We start from the raw sequence: 17388 nt of genomic DNA on the forward strand, positions 1-17388 counted from the left end.
AGAAGGAAACACACAGGTTTCTCCGACATGCAGGGTCAAGGGATTTCAAACAAAACATGTCAAGTAACGTCTGAATGATCATCGCAAACTCACATCAATCACGCTTTCACCTGTTAGTGCACCTAGGGGACTGTCATTCTTCGCCCTATATTCTGCTTTCAGTCCGTACACTACGGGAGCAGCAGCAGCCAAAGGGCAACCAATTACAAGGACATTATGTAGAAACACATGTGAAAACTCTGTTTGATCCTCACTAACTCTGGAATCATGAATTTGGCTGGAAAGCACCTTTATATATTTGTTTGGGTTGTGAAAACAGGCAATCTCAGAAGGATTCAGGCAGGTGTCTGTAACATAGCTTATTAAACAGGTTTTTCAAGAACATTTCACATTTTTTCCCTATATATACACACATACATACACACAGTTCTTAGTTTGATACAGTTATAAAACTTACATATAGGATTTTATAATGCACATTCTTTATATGCATTTTGAATAGCAAATAAGCTTCCCTGCTGTTGTCTAACACCGCTCCACCTTTAGGACAAATGTGGGTTCATTCACGTCTAAAGAAATCCCCTGGACAGCCAGATGAACCTGCATTAATTTCACACAGCTGGTTTTGAGCAAGTGACAATTGTGCCTGAAGCATGCAAATAAAAATTCCCAGCTAAAAATTGTGACAGGGCATGCCTGTGTTCTCATACGAATGATTAACAGCATCTATCCTGGAAGATAAGATACAAAGTCTGAAATCCTAATTTTGCCCACTGCAAACCCACTGGACTTTGCCTGTGATGAAGTGCTATTGCAAGGGTTATAAAGTCCACAGATGTATTTCAGTTACGTCTAAAGTCTCAAGCAGGTAAAATAGGTACATAAATACAAAAAAGCCTTGATTATTTATTTATTTTTAATATGCCTGTAAACAAATGGTCCTTGGAAGACAGTTAAGATTGAGATATAAAACTGAAAAAATTGAGTTCGTAACGCAGCAGTGAATTTTCCACTACATTTTTTTAAGGTAGAAACAACAATTTTCTAGCGCTTAAGTAATTTTTGTTCCATTTTCTCCATAGCAAATGAAAAATTATCACATTCAGCTAGGCCTCCTGGTACACACCTACACATACAGTCTGTTAAGCATCTGCTTACAGAGATGAAGACAGATTTAACTACTTTTAACACCCCAGATGTGGTCGGTCTGTCTGATCCAACCTGTACTACAACCGAGGCTGGCAGATCCAGCTCTGCGCTGGGTCCAGAACTCCCAGCAGGAATTTTTCAGTCAGCTTGAGGGGCTGAAGCAGAACTGGACCAGCAGAAAGCAAATCTCCTTCTGAAAGAAAGGGGGGGAACAAAGGAAGTGTGCAGAATACAAACATGAGACTTGGTGTCAAACGGGTTCACAAGAAAGCCTACGAAACATCTGAATAACAACAACCCTGATGAGACAACATCAGCAGGAAAAAGACAAAGACAAGAAAAATAAACAACTCCAAACCAAGATAGCCACAAATTATTTGTTTTGTACAGATAAACAGCTCTGCAGATTTGATCACTTGTGAATAATACACAAGGAGGAAGCAAACAACACATTCTAAAGGCACCAGAAAGTACATTTTTGAATCAGTATCACATATTTCTCTCAGAGTGACAAAAAAGAAAAGCATAGGTATGGGGCTGTTAGGTTTTTGAGTTTGTTTTTTTAAGATAGTTTTTAGAATTAAATGACAGATGGGACACAAAGAGCAACTGAGAACATGAAGACGGATAATTTCAGAAAAAAGACTGAAAAAGTGTTTCTGCAATTTTTGTGTTTTGAGACTGTCAAGGGAATGTAACATTTGAAATGAAGAGTCTAAGGTGATTTTGCAAATGAATTTTTCATTTGCATTTGTTATCAAACTTCAGAAACGTAAGACACAAGAAGAAACTGTGCTGTATATGGATAAACCAAGACTCATGAATCCACAACCTTAGGAAAAAATCCCTTGCACTGACACCACTGTATCGCTAACTCAGGTAAAAGCCCTTGTACTCAGGATTTCAGTACTGGTCCTAAGTAGATGCTCCATGAAGACTTCAACCCACACACTTCATGCAGGCATCATAAACACAAGTCACTTCATAAGCACAAATTTTAGCCATTTAAGACCTATTGTGAAGAGCTTCTGCCTCTTCAGAGCAGGCTGCGGTAACAGACATAAAAGACCTAAAACTTACAGGTGGAAGGCAGTACATAAGTATGTATTGCTACATATTTACTTTTTCTTATGGAAGTTTTTAAATCCATCAATAACCAAGGTCGGAAAACGGAAATCAGGGCAATGACCAAAATATTTCATCATTCCGGTAACAGGAAAACAAGAGCAAAAGCTATGACTGACTGAATTCTTGGCTCTACTGTTTTCCATTGATACTGAACATCATCGGTCAAATTTATTTCTAACTTCGCTTCAATGAGCCACAGGAGTTACTATTGGGATAGAAATGAGGTCTTGTGTTAACGAGAATCTGAAACGAGATTTTTTTTTTTTATTATTTTCAGAGACAACTAGGTCAAAATATTTAATGTCAAGGCAAATCCATATCAGCTCAGGTACTTCTAGCAGCACCTACCAGAAAGCAAGAAGTACATCATACACTGCTGCTGAAGCTTTAAACACTTTAATCACATTATTTCTACATGATGCACATGGAAACACTGGATTTCCTTCATAGGTAGGTCCTTCAGTAAGTGATTTCTTCTTCCCTTCTGCCTTGGATATCACATGAAGAGAAACTGATCCTTTTTTACAAGGTCAAATCACAGAATCACAGAATAGTAGGGGTTGGAAGGGACCTCTGTGGGTCATCTAGTCCAACCCCCCTGCCGAAGCAGGGTCACCTACAGCAGGCTGCACAGGACCTTGTCCAGGCGGGTCTTGAATATCTCCAGAGAAGGAGACTCCACAACCTCCCTGGGCAGCCTGTTCCAGTGCTCCGTCACCCTCAGAGGGAAGAAGTTTTTCCTCATGCTCAGACGGAACTTCCTGTGCCTCAGTTTGTGCCCATTGCCCCTTGTCCTGTCACTGGACACCACTGAAAAGAGCTTGGCCCCATCCTCTTGACACCCACCCTTCAGATATTTGTAAGCATTTATAAGGTCCCCTCGCAGCCTTCTCTTCTTCAGGCTGAACAAGCCCAGTTCCCTCAACCTCTCCTCATAGGAGAGATGCTCCAGTCCCCTCATCATCCTTGCAGCCCTCCGCTGGACTCTTTCCAGTAGCTCCTCATCTTTCTTGAAGTGGGGAGCCCAGAACTGGACACAGTACTGAGATGAGGCCTCACCAGGGCAGTGTAGAGGGGAAGGAGAACCTCCCTCGTCCTGCTGGCCACACTCTTCTTGATGCATCCCAGGATCCCATTGGCTTTCTTGGTAGCCAGGGCACACTGCTGGCTCATGGTTAACCTGTCATCCACCAGGACGCCCAGGTCCCTCTCCACAGAGCTGCTCTCCAGCAGGTCCACCCCAAGCCTGTACTGGTGCATGAGGTTGTTCCTCCCCAGGGGCAGGACCCTGCATTTGGCTTTGTTGAACCTCATCAGGTTCCTCTCTGCCCAGCTTTCCAGCCTATCCAGGTCACGCTGAATGGCAGCACAACCTGCTGGTGTATCCACCACACCTCCCAGTTTGGTGTCATCAGGAAACTTGCTGAGGGTACATTCTAACTGTTCATCCAGGTCGTTGATGAAGAAGTTAAACAAGACTGGGCCCAGTACTGACCCCTGGGGGACACCACTTGTTACCAGCCTCCAACTAGACTCAGCGCCACTGATGACAACCCTCTGAGTTCTGCCATTCAGCCAGTTCTCTATCCACTTCACCGACCACTCATCCAGCCCACACTTCCTCAGCTTCCCTAGGAGGATATCATGGGAGACTGTGTCAAAAGCCTTGCTGAAGTCTAGGTAGACAACATCCACAGCTCTCCCTTCGTCTACCCAGCCAGTCATGTCATCGTAAATCAAGCAAAATACCCAAGACGACAACTTTTCCATAACTCCGGCCAACTCAAGGCCCTGCATGCTGCAGGAGAGGGATCACGCCCTCACCCCATTATGCCAGGCGGGAAGGACCCATGCTGAAAACGCCTCACTAGCAGGGAGAGGACACCGAGAGAAGACGGCGGACTGAGAAATTTCGGTAAGTCACTTCAGTAAGCCACATCTGCCACCCAGATTCAGTGGGAGGGAACACTGTCGAGCACAGTGGGATGTTCAACCATCCTGTCATTACTCTGTCTTCTCAAACTCAACAAGCTCCAACGTGCCAAGCCCCCATCAGAGGTACTTCTGGAGCAGTGGAAAATCCAACAAAAGTGGCATATTTCAAGGCCTGATCTGACATACAGCTCCTCTTTGCATGAGGAAGTTTTTATTTTTAATGGATTTCTTTTTTCTGTTTGAAAGACAATGGAAGCTGGTGGGCTGACCCAGTAAACAAAGCACAACAACTGTCAGCGTATTTTAAAATACTAGTCACAAACAAGCAGTCCATAAGCAGCAAACATAATGGAGTGCAGTCTCCTAAGAACTGAGTTCTCTAATACGGGATAGAACATACTTACACCTTTCCCTCAGGAGGTACTCTACCAGCACGTATGTCTTCTATCCAAACTTTTTTTTTTTGGTATCATTTTGAGTCCTCTATCTCTCAGAAAGATTTGGGGAAAACTGACTGATGTATTCAAAATTTTATTAGGGTTAAAAGTTAAAAAAAGTTAGAATCAGATCGGTACATACAGACCAAACTGACAGGTCCTCAAGCACTTGACACAGATTTCATTACTCCCATTTTATGAGAAATAATAAATAGACCAAAAAATCTATGCATGAAAATTAAAGCATTATTAACCAGTAAGAACTCCACCAGTTAACAGTACCTTATACGCATTGTCATCGGAGAAAATACATTGTCAGCTGAAAATAAGACTCATAACTAAGCCATGAATATTCACGCTAGAGAAAAAGAAGTGGCTAGAAAAGTTGGAAGCAGTGGCTTTGGAAGTAACAGGAAGACAGGGTTGGGGGTTTTTTTGCACGCTTTTGCTCCCATTCAACCGCAAATTTAAAAGTCATGATCATGTATATTACATCTCCCATGCAAGCACATGAATCAAACGTGTTCTGCTGTGCTTATGCCTCACCAAAACAGAAAGCTGTGCTCTTAATACCTTGTCTACTGATCAGACCACCTGTCGTCACAGGCAAAGGGGAAAACATGTTACCTTGCTCTATGCAGACCCTTCCACCTGGATTACTACGCTACACAAACTTCTAACTCTACAGTGTAGTCTGTTTTCACAGATTGCTTTTGCATCACATATACCAGTTACTGGAGAGTAAGAAAGCTCCTTTCGCACTGTCAATTATTTTATTCAGGGAAAAAAAAAAAAATCAAAGCAATGTAAAAAACAAATTCTCCATATCAAAATCTGAGAACTCGGGGCCAAATGCACAGAGTTGGCAGCTTAAACTGGAGCTGCAGCATAGACAAAAGCAGCAGCCGCAAGGGAGAGGCATTCTCAGCGAATCTCCACCACCTGGGGTGACTGGTGGGCACCAACTCCTGCCAGAGAAGTCTCAAGACTGAGTGTTTGAACCCACATATACGAGCTTCATGTTGTGGACTGACACCATAATTTAACAATAGAAAGTTCTGCAGCAAGTCCAGCTGAAGGAACCCCCACCTTCTCCCTTGACTGTCATTCCCACCCCCCTGCCATGGCTCACCAGCCCCTGAATTACACTGGCACTACTCCGTGGGGCCATGCTGTGAACCCAAACAGGGATTCTGTGATTCTATGAACTGTTCCAGCTTTAAAAAGACCTCAGAAATAAATGTATGTATTTATTTAATTCACAGCATGATCTCTCAAACTATTGTTCTGGCATAACTGAGGGGTGGAGTGGCACAGTGTGGTGGGAACAGGAATACCTTATGCCAGTATTGTTGACGAACAGTTTGGATTGTGAAATAATGGCCTTAGGAAGTTTTGTAAGTGCTCCAAGCACTAAGCTCTTAGATTTCCAGTGCCTGGTGGGTCTTAATAAACACTCTACAAACAGTTTCTAACTTCCACACTACTTTTAGACTCAGCAACATCTGCTTTATACCTTACTTCATGGCAAGAGCTCTATGAATAGCCCAGTCCTGCCACCCAGTCTCCTTACAGGCTGCCCAAATCCAAACAGAGGTTCAGCTACTTCAGTCTCACCTGCTGATAAAGCAGGGAATAGTAGAGACTTTCCAGGAGGACTCCAGCTCCATGAAGTTGATCATACAGAATCACAATAGAGACAGCTGGGATACTGGGAAAAACACTCTTGAAAATTTTAGGAACACCAGCTAGCTCTCCCGGAGCCAGTCTGAAGAGCAGCCCAGCAGGCAATACAATACATTCAAAGCATGAAGTGGTTGCTTCAAGTCCTGTGCTGTCATGCAGGAGAGGCCATGATAAAAGAGCACAGCATTTCTCTCCCCCTCTCCATGAAAGGGCTGCAGATTCACTGCCATTCTCTCCCGGCTAACTCACAGTCAGGCATGATGTTCTACAGTGGATACTCTTCTCAAGTATAACACCTTCAGGACTAAGCTTAATTTCAGGCACTGTAAATACCAGAGAACAGAGGAATGCTGCTACTAGGCTAATATGTCAGAGAGAAACCTTTCTTAAATAATATAAACAGAGCGAATATCTCTGTACACAGAGAGAGGGGATACTGCTCAGCTGTCTGGATATAAACATCTACCTCAGGACAGAATTTTAGCTGCAAAATTGAGACTTTTTTGCTTCCTGCTGACTAGCTGCATGTGACTGCAGTGTGCCAGCTAGACTAGATGCCATTCTGAGCTGCGTAATCCTCCACAAGACTTGTCAGGTGAGCCAAGACTTCAACCAAACAAGATTCTTAAGTTGATTCCCTAGACTAGATGCGTTAAACATCATCTTCATTTTTGAGCACCTAAATTTCCCTTCTCCTCTGCTACATTGCTTCAGCTGAGGATGGACAACAGCAGCACTGCTCTGCTTGGGAAGGTATGGTCAAAATAAGCACAGGTAACCCATACAACTTCTTGTATCTTACACTAGTAGAGGTAAGTGAAGATAAATACATAAAGCACAGTACTAATATGATGGAAAATATACATCCAAACAGAAAACAGCTATTCAGCCTCAGTTCATCAAAACTACGTGATACAGGATTAAGCAAAATAAAGTGCAAGTTAGTGTGTAAACAGGAGTATTATGTAGCTTATTTCAACGTTACGCCATGAGTTTCACCTAAAAATTTTCATGGCATCTAAAAGGATTACTTAATTCTAACCACCAAAATCCAAAGTTAAATGAATGATTCCTTTATCAAAGACCTGAAGTCCTTAAATGTGATCAGTTATTTTCCTTTATGTTCTTTGGGTATGTACTGCTGTACAATCAGAAGATGAGATATATCCCGGCGCAAGAATTTCACACAATCAGTAAGAGTGGAGCTGCCCAAGGAGTTGGTCACTGATTTAAACATTCCAGAGGAGGAAGTATTTGCTGTCTCACTCTAACCAGCTGTGCTTTTATTGTTACTTTATCTACCCAGTGTTAGATAATTGTAACCGAACACTAGCTTAGAGACTTGCGTGATAGATTATACAAATTTTGCAAATGTGAACCAAGAAGCTTTGTTTGGTGGTTTGGTAGACAATTTGTGAGGATAACTGGGCATTTGTTGAAAAGGAACCCAGTGGAAAGGCTGGGAACAGAAGCTCCAGCACTCCAATCCTCCTATTTTCTGCTCTAACTGGACTTCCTTAATTTCACTCCTCCTAATGCAAGTAATAGGCATTTTTATGATACTCAACAACTAACATAACCAATTAATAACTGTCACATGAATGGTCTTCTAAAACAATTTTTTTGTGATACGCATACAGGAGAGAAACAGTCAGTGCTTGCCTATGCGTTCAGATGACACCCTGAAGCCTGCTAGTCCATGGTGTAGCTGGCTACTACAGCAATAAGCTTTCCAAACAACATTATATTTTTTTCTAATCTTTAAAACAGCTCCCTCTTCTGGCATACTCTTTCCATACTATGCTGAAGTACCATAATTCATTCCTTATCAATTTTTAATTCTATTTGGTTCCTAACACTCAACAAACCCAATTTCAGTGTTAAAGCACTGACTATGCAGTATGGTTGTGAAGGCAAGGAGAGGGTACCTTAAATTACAGCTCTTGAAAGAGTGAATCATTCTAATCAAGTATTTATCCAAGATTATCCACACAGTATCTTTACTGTCTTTGAGGGTATCCCAAAAGTCAACCCGCATCAGAATCCACACCTGGACAACAAGCCTGGGTGGCCAGTCCCTGGGTCACATTCGCAGGATCCCTGAAGTCAGCAGGGATCACCTGAGATCTAGTCCACCCCTGCTTGTGCAGGGTCAGCCAGAGCAGGTTGTCCAGGTCTGCACCCAGGCAAGTTTCGATGATGTCCACAATTGGAGATTTTAAAATATCTCAAGGTAACCTAACCTCTTCATAGGCAGAAATGCTCATGGCAGCACCCATCCCTAGCTACTGATTACACCAAGAAGTTAGGAATTTATGCTTCTTACTTTAGCATCTCAATTAGGTGTTTAATATTAGGCTGGATGAAATTAGAGTCCCTTTCTGAACCAGGTGACATGGACCAAGCCTAACAAAAAAAAACCAACCCCAAAACAAAAAAATAAAACAAAAAAAACCCCAAAACACAGCACAGAAGAGCTCTCATAACCAGGCTGACAGGGACAAAACTGCAGAGATGAAAGATGAGGTGAAGCTGGACAGACATTTTTTCCTACTGCTGATGGTCTGGCAGTATTCAGTCAAAAAAACCCAAACCATAAAACCAGAAAGAGGAGAAGAACAGCTTTTGCTGCCTAATGCGTTCAGACAGAACAGGTTCTTAACTTTGTTCACAGAATTGTCGCTGGAGCTCATTCAGTGGCTGTGAGCATAAACCATAGGTAGCAGAACATGACCCAGAACCCACAAGTCCCCTTGTCCAGGAGGTAAAAAGCCATCTTTACTCTGAACCCAGCTGTCCATAGCCAGCAGCATTACTCTTCCCTCCGGTTGTATTTCAAAGGCAAACGGTGAACACTCCTGTGTCCTGGGGAAGGAAACACCAGCTGCTGACTTCTAAAGTAGCGTCTGAGAGGATGGAGGGACCTTCCTTGAGTAACTCAGTCAGGTTTTGCTTCAGATAAAGAGTTCTGACGCACCCTCATTATCTTAATCACACATTAAATACCACGATTCACATACAGGACTCTGGTTTACATTCTGGCCAAGTTTGCCAGAAGATTTACACTGCAACCTAATCTGCCGATCCCATGAGTCCTTACTAGATCCAATGTAGTTCTTGCAGACTAATGGTTATGACATACAGATTACGTACCAACAGGCACATTTAATCACATAAATTTTGTATAAATCAAAGCACATTCTAAAACCAAATTGACGAGAATTGGAGTAAATATGTTCTACACAGTTTGTAGAATGAGGAAATAGATTTTTTTATTATTAAGCAACCCCTTGGTGTCAGTGGCGACAGCAGAACTCTGAAGAACTATCCCATCCCAGTGACTGCTGAACAGAATGAATGCTTCACAACTTAAAAAAGCTGTTTTAGCGGGAGCCAAAAAAGCTAAATACAAAGGAACTAAGCTGCAGGGCTATACACCTGATTTTAGCATTATTATACAGTGATTCTTAATATAACTTATCTTATGCAAAAGTCGAGGGTGATGATTGTTAAATATGAAAACAGCAGGTGAAGACAAAGCCAGATAATGTATTGAAAGCTTTCCAGAGTCTCTTCATTAGTCAAAAATAGAACTTCAAAGATTTTTAAGCTAAGAAGTCGTCTCACTTCCAAGGGAGAACACATTAAAGACTTGTCATAATCCAGGCAAATTGCTTGCACCATTTTCACTGCTGAAAAACAGTTAAGTATTCTTCAAGTGGCAACAGCCTTGTTGATGTAAGTACATGGTAACTACTCCTAGGAGAAGATTAGAATCCAAGCCCTCACTTTCTGTTGTGCAGAAAATCATAAGAAACTCCTGACTCAGATGATCAGCTCAGGAGATTAGATCTGTAAACTTTAAAAAGAGTGTCTGGTTAAGTCCTCATAGGCCTTAAACATCACCAAGTCACTGCATGAGTTGGTAAAACAATAAGATGATCCAATCACCCAGCAGCAACCCAACTGCAAGCAGGCAGATCAAGCAACTTGGCAAGCATAGGGAGTACTCTGCACGCATGCCAAAGCACCAAATTCTGAAATTAGTTCTGTCAATTAACGAACAGAACTTGTGTAGCATGCTTTACCACAAAAAATTTTATTTACACTATACATTATCAACTGTGAACTAAGCTTCTCGAGCACAAGATTGCAAATAACAAAATTGTCTAGTTTATGGCAATGGTAACAAAAATTATGAAGCCTGGAACGAAGGTACTGCAATGCACTTCAACTCGATAAACAGCAAAACTTCATGAGCTAAACAGCATGGCGGTTTTAAAATTTGTACTGTATTTATTTACAGAGTCAAATGTTTCATAAATACAGAGACACAAATAGACAGATACTCTTAAAACAGTAAAAAAATATTCCATTACACTTTGTGGATCCTGGCTTTCAATGAACCCAAGAAATGTTAAATATTGCTGTAGTAGATTTTATACTTCACTGCTAATTTTACACTAAACAAACACCGCAAAAGGGAAAACAGACCTTTCTGACACAAGAGGAAAAAAAAGTAATTCCTGTCCTTTCCATAACACCTACATTTCCAGAAAACCAGGGACCTGATCCTTAACAGTACACATTTACTTTTACTCTCATGAGTAAATCTCATAGATTTTAATAGAAAAGAATTCATATTAAGAAAGGCAAACAAGTATATGCATATATTCTGGACTGAGGAAGAACTGGGCCTTGTACACAGTAATTGCTCAGTAAACAGATTATTACTCCTATACAAAAGTTTTCCTTACACAAGGAAAAAAATGTTACTGAACAAAGAAGCGTACATTAAACATTATGACTAACATACTAAAACTTTATTAAAATTATAAGTTCACATAGACTGCCATTAATAAAAACATTCGCTTGTTGTAGTTGAATGAGATTGAACTCCCCTGCACGTTCTGTATTCCAGCTGCTTCAAGTGCAGCGAGCTGTCAGTCCTCAGGAGGCAGAATCCTGCCTCATTCAAAGGCAGTACGAATTTTGCCATTGATTTCAGAGTAGAAGAATGTTTTGGAGTCAGCTTCCTCCCTCACCCCCCTTTTTTAAAAAAATAAGTCAGACTAGACAGAAATCTTCCCTATTACGATGAAATTTGACAAAAAAAGGCAAAAATAAAAAAAGTATACAGGATTTATTCTCAAGTCTCTGGTAACAACTCAATTCCAGCAGAAGCTAAAAATTTTATCATCTCTCTCTTCTGTATCCACCCCCAACCCTGTTTTGTTTGTAACATATAAACAAAATCATATGCATGAATCTCCTTAAGACTGGAAAAGTATGTTCCAGAGCAGGTTAATACAGAACAACGTACCCCATGCAGTAGGACTAACTACGATTGGTTCAGATCCCTGAACACACCTGGCTGTGCACACTCTCCTTTTTGAGTCAGGGTTGCCTTTGGGTATTTCTTTCCTCGACCTGTACCAAGCTATCCTTTTGCTCCTCTATTTCATTCCATAAGGAATCTCAACTAGGGATACATGCCTTTCAAGTGTGAAAATTGCTGGACTCCAAAAGGGTTCCACATTTCATACTCAGGAAGTTACAAAAGCACGAGGGGAATGCCATCTAATCCTGTTTAGGTACACGAACATGTTGCCAGATGACCCAAATGTCCAGATCTCTCCTCAGGCTGTGTTTTTTGTTTTGGCAGATAGAATTTCGCTTGAAGGCTAAAAATGCGGCATATACCAGTAGGAAAAAAACACTTGATTTACAAGAAGCAAAGCTGTGTTATGGTATGCCAGGTCCTAGGCAGCTCCCTGCCAGCCACAGCAAGGGGCCTGGGTAACTTGATTCACTGCTGAATTTGGGTATCTAAAATGAACACAGTATTACTGTGGTTGCTGTGTTTTTTAATTGTTTCCTCAGTGAGAGAACCTCCAATTTGTTACCAACATAATTCTGAAATAAGAGCAAAACCATAAATCAGCTGCTTGCAAAAGCTTGCAGACCATTACAGAAGAACTCTGAGTATTTCACTGATGTCTATTTCTGGATACCTATCTAGTTCATGTAAGATGTCATTAAGGAGGGTTCACAGAACTGTTCTGCAAGAAATAAGCTCCATGTAAGCCCTGCCACTACATTTTGCTGCATGCAAAGTTTCCTGTGATGAATACAGAGCATATAAAGTCTGTGTGACTCAGTATAGTTTGAGCAGAATAACTCACCTGCCTTGCAGACGTGCCTTGCCTTGGATGCTAATGTTTGACTTTTGTGCTGTTCCCCTACAAATCTTTCTACCGATAAAAGCTAACTTTACAGATTTACCCTAGTTACAGGCTGTACCACCAACCCAAACACAAGGGTATCACAACCCCAAGAGAGATGAAAGCTCCAGAGCTTGGGGAAAAAAAGAAACACTTAACTTGGCTGTTCATTTAAGCCTTCCAGAAATGCCTTAAATGGAAGAAAGCAGCAACTGAAAAGCACCAAATCAGGCTTGTACCTCCAGAAAACTGTTTGACAACTTGAATCCATGCAGATAGTCTTTTACTAAAAAGTGACACGATATGTTATCTGGCTTAAAAAGTCATTCCCATGAAACAGGAGCAAGATGTAATCAAGGCAGGCTTATTTCTTCTTTTCAGTTAACAGAAGAATTTAAACTTCACTGTCACTGGGTTAAAAGTTACACTATCATTCAACTCCAGGAGGCAAGGGCATAAAATAATTGTGCCCAAATAAACTAACATAAAACATTCCACGGGGCCTCCAAAACCTTGCAAAAAATCTGAAAAATGGAACCTGTACTCTCTTTCACCACTAAGTAAGGACCAACCTGCACACTGGCCCAGAGGATACTCTTACAGAAACAGTAAGCCATAACTCTGGATAATCAGAAGAGTCATTATTTGTATCACTGATTTAGGGAAGTAACAATAGCATCCAAAACATTCATATAAATTATGGGAAACATTAGAAATCTGCAAAGTCTAAGGCAGTGAAAAAGTCACAATATCTGTGCTTGAGCGGGCTCAAACTCTACTTTTGCTAAAGGTAGAACTCCTACAGTTCATTGGCAAACTTCAATGAATTTAGGTCTTCTTCATTAATTTTAATATATGCTAAATGAAACTTTAGAGCTTTCATTTTTAAGATGACCAGATTTAAATGTAACTCAGAACTATACGATGCTCACTGAGTTCAAGAGGCTTATCATAAAAATCCAAGTACAAAAACATAAGTTAAAACACATTTACCATTAAAAAAAACCACTTTAAAAACTACCATATCCAGAGTTTTCTCTCAAATATTGTAACTTTCATCTTTTAGTTGGCATGAGGCTGACACTGCAGTACCACTTCAACACGCAAGAAATAAATGGGTAGAGAGCAATGGAAAAAAAAAACACAACCCACAACGCTGTCAGCAAAGCACCACCACCACAGAGCAAAGGAGTGAGACATCCTAACTTCTAAGCTATACTTTACATCACCATTACAAATACAGATAACAGTAGTAATCAAATATAACAAAGAAATTTCAACACTGCAGTACTATTTATTCTTTGGCCACATGCACAGGCCAAATTCTACCACTTCTCTAGTGAGATTTTTGAAACTGAAATTGAAGATATCCTTTCCAATCATCACATTTCTAAGGACTGAAACAAGAAGAGGCCCTTACCAGGAATAATCATGAATAAGAGCCTGGGTAGATTTTTGCTTTCATCTTTTGAGAGGTCTTTCCAGGGCCCACACTTCAAGACATGGGTAGCAGCTCCACAGCAGTAGATAAATTCTTCATGTAATGGGACTGGCTCTTCTGACGCTGACCTCATGTTTGCTGTCAGACAGAATGAGATAATGTAACAGATCAGCAAATATTTACACAGCTGGCTCTCTGCTGTTATACCTTCCTATAGAATAATTGCATCCCAAACTACCCTCCCCCAAAAGCTGTCATCTCCAGTAAACAGAGGCCCAAATCAGTATTTGACATTTGAATGGTTCCTAGAAGTTGATACATGGTACTACCATAGATGAGAAAGCACATCTCAGTTTTTGGCACGGAAATATATGGGCATCAATTGGACAATAAGATCGCTTTTACCTTAAAGGCAAATAATTTAAAATTTCTTATTCACGCTGTCCCCTTAAAAGTTTCAGCTGAAAGCTATCTGAAAGCAAATAAAAGAAAAAATATCAAGCAAACAGAACTACTGTATGCATGTCTTAGCCAATTCTGTGCGCCTTAACTATGGGAGTGCAGCATCACTTAAAAACCATCAAAAAAACCCCAACAAAAACAACCAGAATAAAACCCAAAAGAAAGTACCAGAGGCCAAAAGGAATGTGCTAATTACTAGGCTGACTTCCAGCACTAGGTGGGCTCCTCATCTGAAGTGCAGCATAACCTACTTCTCAAGAAATTTTCAAAGTAGTAAAGAAGGAGACTTTGTCAGTCTTTGTTAGTTAAAGCTAATTAAGATTTGATCAATTCAGGCAAATGTTTATGCTCTCCTTTATAATTTTCCTTAAATTATTTGGTTACCTGTATACAGTGATGGGAAATAAAAGAGTATGCTGCCAGAAAAAAAAGGTATGTCCACTTATCATATATGAAATCACTATTTGTCTCTCACTTTGGAACTGTCTGATTGACCAAACTCCTGCATCTTTCCTTCTGTAAAAAATCCACTTCATCAAATGACTACTTATGAATTAAAACGTCATCAAGATGAACTACAACACACACAGCATCTGTGAAAGCAGCCATTAACCATTTGCAACTGCAGGTGCAGTTACCAAACGCAGAGTCAGAAGCTTGCCCTTGTTTGAGCATGACCGCGCAGCAGCACCACTTGGAAGCTCTGATCAGTGCTCAGTAAGTCCACAAAGCTGTTTGTATCAACTTCAAGGGCTATTTAAGCTCTACAAAATATTTCCAATCTTATAAGAACCACATTTCAGGCTTCTGAAGCCACAGATCTGGCTTACACAGAGCTGAAAAACTTTGGTAAATCATTACAGGAATGACTATGCATTCTTTAATCAATACATGACTATCTGTGATGGAAAGTGCCATCCAACTTATCTGTTTCAAATTTAATTGAATTGTAATTCAAGTCACACACAAGGGGGGAACAAAAGAATTAAGTCTAATGATTAATCTAATAGACTAGTCTCTAGTGTATCTAACTAGTACAACCTGGAAGTTGACTGAAATGTGTCATGCAAAGAAAAAAGCATAATGAAATAGTAAACAAAAACCCCAGATTATAGGCCAGCAATTCTCAAAAGGAACTCTCAAGGACTTCAGATGCAGCCACTGCAGGAAAACATTTTAGCAAACCTTATCTCGAAATTAACAAGACAAAATGCAACCACCTTGATTTAAGAATATGATCTTTCCCCAGTTCAAAAGTCAGTATTTCATGTACAACTTATATAGCAGCAATTCATCAGCACATGGAATTAGGATAATTCAAGCAAAATGAGAACATGACAAAATAAGATGCAAAAAAACCTCCACCCTATCACAGTAAAACTTGATATTGGTGCATACCACCATGACCTTTAAAACATCAAAAGTGTCTAGTTAAAGGATAACATTAGACCCTTCAAATGGTTTTGTTCAGTGAAAAAGGACCATTTATTTTTGAGTACAAGGATCCAAATTCTATTTACTAGTCAGTTTGTGAAGTTTTAGGTATGTGAACAGAAGCACGAGATCCACAAAGTCTGCAGGACCATGAGATGAGGACACTACCTTCACAAATAGCCACTGGAAAATTCTCAGTGCTACACAACTTCAAGGGAATAGATCTGAATGAAACTCTAAGTAACTACATTTGATTACATTAAAAAAGTGCACTTTTAGAAAGAACATTTCCTTACTTCCCCCAGTTTTAATCTGAAATTTTGAAACGTTCAAATTAAACAACAGGCCACACAGAAGAAATAAATAAATAAAATTCAGAAAAATTATTTATTTTGAATTAACAAGTACTGCCTTGGAAAAACTGAGTATAATACAAACAGAAAACGCTGCAGGAGGGAAGGGAGAAGTGTTGTTGAGTACTTTCAATTACAGCACAATTCTCTCCCACCTCCCTAATTCACCCCCACTTCCCCCCAAAAAAATCTCCCTAATTCACCCCCACTTCCCCCCAAAAAAATCATTTAATGCCAAAGGAGACATCTTTACTAGTTCATTATTTGCCATGTTGTCGTCTTTAATTTACAGTGACTGGAACATAAAATTCTGTTAAACTGTAATAAGGTATATTTTGCAATGCACTATTCCCACTTTCATTTCTTCATTACTCGAAGCTGAAAGAAATCAAGAGCAGCTCTGATAGAGAAACCCAGTTACATCAACAACTGAAGTCAACATTTAGCTTGTCATCCCTTTTCAGAGGTGTTTACAATCCAAGTAGCAAGAGTACCAAGTCCTCACCCAAGAAAGTAGGTTTTAGACAAAGTTTCTCATCATAAACCAATAAAATGATTTGTAAAGGTTCATTTTTAATTGATTTCATTGAACAACTCCAAATGCAAATTCCACTGACAACTCTTCATTCACAAGTAGCACGCGCAACGTAAAGTCATAAATTAAGCAAGGAAAAAAAGAAAGCTCAGCAACACATTTTGGACTGGAGTGGTAGGCTTTTCAGGTTCACACAGACTCTTGTCCAGTTTTTAACTTCACTTCTAATTTCTGATACGCACAATGTTACACTACCTGAAAGCAAGATTACACTCTAGAGAAGAAAAGGTTATCTGAAAAACTGCCCATCGGAGACAATCCCAAAAGGTTTCCTAGTACTAGCTTTATGTAAGATGTGAGGGATTTTTCTTTATTTATTGTTGGGTTTTTAATTTGTAACTTTATGGCCTTTAGAAATGGACTGAAGAGAAAAACAGAGAAAAGACAGTGGATATACTCCTAAGACACTACTCAGACCTGTTTTAAGTGTCATTTGACACTGGTGGGTAACAAGATGAAAATGAGTCAGTAGTGTGCCCTTGGAACCGCGTAGGCCAAGTGTACACAAGGCTGCATTAGCAAGAGTAGCCAGCAAGTTGAGGGA

The 17388-nt window shown here is 40.2% G+C and overlaps 1 protein-coding gene across 4 annotated transcripts in view; it reads right to left on the reverse strand.

Annotated features, from left to right (window-relative positions):
* The window catches only part of LDAH (lipid droplet associated hydrolase), a 132663-nt gene that overhangs the window by 104165 nt on the left and 11110 nt on the right, over positions 1–17388 (reverse strand). For all 4 annotated transcript variants that reach the window (XM_075414905.1, XM_075414904.1, XM_075414902.1 and 1 more), the window contains exon 2: positions 13980–14138. In XM_075414905.1, the coding sequence (XP_075271020.1) occupies positions 13980–14138 (159 nt within the window). The remainder of the gene's footprint in view (positions 1–13979; positions 14139–17388) is intronic.

This window comes from Opisthocomus hoazin, chromosome 2, assembly GCF_030867145.1.
Source record: "Opisthocomus hoazin isolate bOpiHoa1 chromosome 2, bOpiHoa1.hap1, whole genome shotgun sequence".
NCBI lineage: Eukaryota > Metazoa > Chordata > Aves > Opisthocomiformes > Opisthocomidae > Opisthocomus > Opisthocomus hoazin.